Source organism: Coregonus lavaretus (assembly GCF_964263955.1).
Source record: "Coregonus lavaretus genome assembly, chromosome: 5".
Lineage (NCBI taxonomy): Eukaryota > Metazoa > Chordata > Actinopteri > Salmoniformes > Salmonidae > Coregonus > Coregonus lavaretus.
The window spans coordinates 39,043,679-39,048,863 of record NC_139992.1 but is presented as its reverse complement, the minus strand read 5'-3'; the positions used below and the strand labels follow the sequence as shown (position 1 = coordinate 39,048,863).

The 5,185-nt window shown below is 42.2% G+C and overlaps 1 protein-coding gene across 1 annotated transcript; it reads right to left on the bottom strand.

Moving 5' to 3' along the window:
- Positions 1 to 520: 520 nt before the first annotated feature.
- On the bottom strand, positions 521 to 4,832 carry LOC311129604 (transcription factor SOX-5-like). Its single transcript, XM_084161947.1, has 2 exons — positions 4,611 to 4,832; positions 521 to 4,337 (listed from the first exon to the last, which is right to left on the bottom strand). The coding sequence occupies exons 1-2, from the start codon at positions 4,808 to 4,810 to the stop codon at positions 4,046 to 4,048; spliced, it is 492 nt and encodes a 163-aa protein (XP_084018073.1). The 5' UTR covers positions 4,811 to 4,832; the 3' UTR covers positions 521 to 4,045.
- Between the last annotated feature and the right edge of the window lie 353 nt (positions 4,833 to 5,185).

Genomic DNA, 5,185 nt, shown 5'->3' with positions numbered 1-5,185 from the left:
AATACTGTTTTCACCTTTACTATGTTTTCAGAGAAGAGACAAAGGGCAGAGACTTCATTATCATTTTCAAATGCAAATAGTATTCTGGATATAGTACAGATGCCAATAGGTACAGTATTCTGGATATAGTACAGATGCCAATAGGTACAGTATTCTGGATATAGTACAGATGCCAATAGGTACAGTATTCTGGATATAGTACAGATGCCAATAGGTACAGTATTCTGGATATAGTACAGATGCCAATAGGTACAGTGTTCTGGATATAGTACAGATGCAAATAGGTACAGTATTTGGATATAGTGCAGATGTTTAGTTTAGAAGTACAGCACACACATCCAGTAATTTGCAAGTGCAGTGTCTAAAAAGTAAAGTGATGAAAGAATGTTGAAAGCCCCTGGTTAAAACGTTAGAATTAGCATTCAAATGTGTGGGGGTCTCTACCGCATCCTTCGTTCATACTAGTGTATACCAGTGTGTGTAGGTGCATTGTAAAGAACTCACAAGGACCATTAGAGCATTACAGAACACACATTGCTGTTTTTATTAAAGCCTTGACTGGCAATAATACTGAAAAAAGTGAACTCAGAACAGATGGTGCATGGCAAGCCCACGGCTTCTCTTTTTTTGTTTTGTTTGTTTATTTGTAATTTTCCTTCATTTTTTTGTAAGAGTACATTAACTCCTGCTTTTATTGTAGCATGAATAACATCAATAAAAGAGAAAAAGAAATATACAACTTATATTACACTGTGTTATGAACAAAATATAAATCTATAACTCTATGTTATATTTACATAATTATCTTTCTCCATTTTTCAAGTTGAGATGGTAAGATACGTTTTTCTTTTTTACTAACTCTGACTTTGTTTTGAGCTCCACTCATGACATTTGATTGTCTTAATTATTATAATCTTCATCTCCATCATCATCATCATCATCGTCGCTGTATCAGCCAACCTCACTAGTGTCTAGCTCCCTATCTACATAACCTGCTCATTAACAACTCTGGACCCTATTCATTAGTCTAACTAGAGCCCAGTGTTTGTCCTGGTCAGGTCACATGGTCAGGTCACAAAACTCCTGGCCCTAAGTACAGTATAATACCTCAGTATGTGGCAGACCTAGCCAGCTGGGATGATTGAATTTGTAACCCCCTCCTTTTCCCCACACTGTCTAGTCTACTTATCTAACCTACAGCTTCCAGACAGAATACAGGACACCCTCTCTCCAGCATTAGGTCTCACCATGGCCTGATTGTGAGGGTGTCTGTATCGCCAAGTATGATTGACTGTGAGGCTCACTATCTGGCAATAGGCATGGTTGTGATTGATTGTGTAAGAGAAACATCTACAGCAAGCATGACTGGGCTGGGTCACTATCTGGCAGCACACCTGTAGAGTGAGAGGACATGGCTAATGGCTAGGCCATAGGGTGGAGCTAAAACAAAGTAAAGTCTCCAGAGTTCTGGAGTCACATAGATATGACTGGTCATCTTACTGAATGTCAGGTTATGCTGTGGAACATTGTTGGATAGGCAAAGTAAACACTGATTTTCCTATGGGTCAAACGTGTGTGTGTATGTTCTGATCACGTCCTAATTTGATCCAAATCCTGATCGCGTTAATAGAAATTTGCACAACTGTGTCTGCTAGTAATTTGTGTGTGTCTGCTGTGTGTGTGTGTCTGTGTCCGCCAGCCTCAATGATGTTCCACGGCATCTCAGTGAAAATAGCAACCCTAGTAAACGAGAGCCTTGCTCCTTTGTTCAGAGAAAACCGAATAGAATAATATAGCTGTTTTCTTTTATCTTCATAAAAAGAAAGAAAGTAGAAGAAACTTCACATTATACATGAACCATTACAAAAAAAAGATCACCTTCTTCTTTTCTCTGACCACACAGAGTCTGAGTGCTTTTAGAAATGGGTTTGGACATAAAAGGGTTAAGTTGTCAAGATGAGGGACGCAGATGGGGAGAGAGTTAGTGAATAGAAAGTCCTGTCTCCTTCACGAAGAACGACAGCCGTTCGTTCGCTGCCATCCGTGTCGCTCTACCTCCTCACACAGCGTCCATATAGGATTAATACTAAACAAACAGAACAAATAAAAACAGAAACCAAAAAATGTAAATTAAAACTCAAGTAAAAAGTAAAAGGACAACATTAGATGTAAATACTCTAAAGCAGCTAAATATAATAATGCTTCATTGACCGAATAAGTTTCATATTGGTCATAAAAACCCAATAGAGGACAAAATAAATTATACTGTACATAACTTACTAAAACTTAAAGAAATGCTGACCATCATTATAATTATTGTTAATAATATTATTACACTAGAGGCAGTTTGAATAAAAATAATAAAATACAGTATTCAAATACAAACGAAACACTGACGTGCTGATAAAACGATCAGCTCCTCCCAATAAGAACAGCAGAATGACGTGTTTTGGGGACACGGACGGGGACAGAGTAAGACACAGGGGGACATAGAGGGGGACTCTCAGAGAGAGGGACAGAACGGGGACAGACAGCAGAGACTTTAAATTACCAGTAGAAGCCCACAGGAACCCACCAAACTTCTATAACAAAATACACACCAACTTTGTGTGATATCAGTTGGGAGTATTATGAGATGGTTTGGGTTGTGGGTTTGGCTGGATCAGTTGGCAGCGGAGTAGAGTTGTTATGGGGTTTCAATTGGGGAACTGGGACTTGGGAATGTGTGTGTGTGAGTGTACAAGAGAGCCATAGGGCTTTCTCTGTCTCTATACACCAGGATACTGAAGTTCTGGGGGCTCACAGGGGAAACTCCAGTGTTGTCTGTTTGTCTTGGAAAGGGACAGAGTTCTGGGACCTAGTGATGACTAGACCAGCTCACACAGACTAAACACACACACACACAGCAAGTTTGCTTACACACACTCTCACACACATACAGGGGGATGTTTCATATCTAAAATAAACCCTTGTTTGTACCTTCCAAAGACACAAAGTCCTCATGATCAGAATAAAGGAAAGGTAAACAAAAGGTAAAAGAGCGAGAGTGTAACAGGAGAGAAGAGGGTTGGTGGGAGATTGTCTCATCACACAGTACTGTCCAAGCTTGCCCATGATGAGAGACTCTGAGGTCCCCCCCCCCCACAGTCCCCTGAAGTGAGCCGGTCCTCACAGTCCAACACTGGCCCTGACTGGACTGTCCCATTTTGACTCTCATAAGGGGAGTCACACACACACACACAGAGGGAGGATATCAGCTGATAGTACACTGCAGAGTTGAAGAAAGAATAATAATTGTAAATAAAAATTTTGCTTTGACTTCTGTCAGGTGCTTTACAATGAAAAGGGAAAAATTCTATTTTGTATCTATTATTAAAACTGTAGCACAAAAACAACAAATCACATTCACAAGCCACTTGTTGGCACCGTGTACCTGAGTGAGAATATCATAGAACCAAGAAGAAAAAAAAGCTGTTTTAAAAGTGTCTCTTTTATAAACAAACAGGTCGACCTTTTTAAGTGTCTCTTTAATCAACTGACAGGCCTGCTGTTTTAAAAAAATGTATCTTTGAAGTCAAACTGGTCTAAAAGGTTGTTTTTTCTGTGTTTTCTCCTCATATTGTAGCTTACTCATGACATTATGTATATCTCATCATGCCTCTATGGCGTACACAGCAGTAATACTCTAGTACTCTGTAGAACTTTGTAGTACTTTGTTAGTATGCTGTAGTACTGTGTAGTACTCAGCAGAAGTCACGGCAATCAGCTCTTCTCCTCCTAGACTCCAGTCGGTGTAACAGTCAGTGTGAGTGACAGGTCCTGTGCTTGATTTCATTGGTCGGTTGCTGGTATCGGGATTCCAATGGGAGGGGCTTGGCTCTGAGATCCCAGAGTCCTTGTTGGTTAAGGGGTAAAGGAGGGCGAGGTTTGTGACATTGAATGTGATTGGATATAAGGGACGGATAGTCTCTCAGGATTGGTGGACGGACGGGGGTGTTTCCAGCAAGAAGCTGGGTATCTGATTCTGATTCGCTCTGCTTCCAGATTATTGGTGGTTGTCGTTATCACTTCCATAATCTCCCTCCTCGTCCTCATAATCAAAGTCGTCGTACGCATCACCGTTGCTGTCGTCCAATCGCAGCTCCTCCTGTTTGACTCGGGTCTCGTCTCCCTTGAGGCTGGGGTGGTAGGGGGTCTGGAGGGGTGGGGCGGCAGGTTCGGGGCTGCTGGACAGTGAGGAGTGCTCCGAGGGCATCTGGGGGGAGGGCAAACCTGCCATGGAGAGGGCACCTGGGTACACCACGCCCGCCGAGGACAGGGGCAGCTGGGCCTGTTGTCTGGAGAAAAACACAATACAACAGTTAGTACAGTATAATAACATAATATAATGTAGAAATCTGGATGAATAAAATTAAATCCATCAAATGCATTTATATAGCTATTTTTACAGTCAACTGTTGACACAACGTGCTTTATAGTAAACTCAGACCACAAAGAAAAGTTACACAATGGTAAGGAAAAACTCTTTAGAAAAAACTCCTTGCGAGGAAATACTTTATCCCACAGTCGGAAGTTTGTGTGTGTGTGGTTTTAGTTGGTTACTCACTCACCCCACAGTGAAGTACTGTCTCATCTCCTGCCGGCGGTTCCTCATAATGGCCTTGTACTCTCCAATCCTCAGCTTCTTCCCGTCCACCAGACAGGTTCGTTTGGGCCGGGGTTTGTACTTGTAGTCAGGGTACTTCTCCAGGTGCTGCTTGCTCAGCCTGGCCTGCTCCTCATAGTATGGCTGCTTCTCTAGGTTAGTCATGGACTTCCAACGAGAACCTGGAGAGAGAGGGAGGATGGTAGAGGGAGAGAGGGAGAGGGAGAGGGGGAGAGAGAGGGAGGGAGAGAGCGAGGGAGAGCGAGTTGAAAGCAGGTTAAGTGTCGTCCTCGTTCACTGTGCTCATCTCATCATTAGAGTTCAAAATGATTACCTCACTCTGTCTGTCCTCATTGACCTTATTAACACACACACACACGAGCGTGCAAGCAGACACACACACCGACACACATAAGCATGCAAGCAGGCACACAAGCAAGCACACAGCAAGCATGCACGCAATTGTATTTAAATACAATACGTACAATATGTTCACAGCCTCTTTGCAGAAGACCTACCAAATTCTAAACCACCAAAACA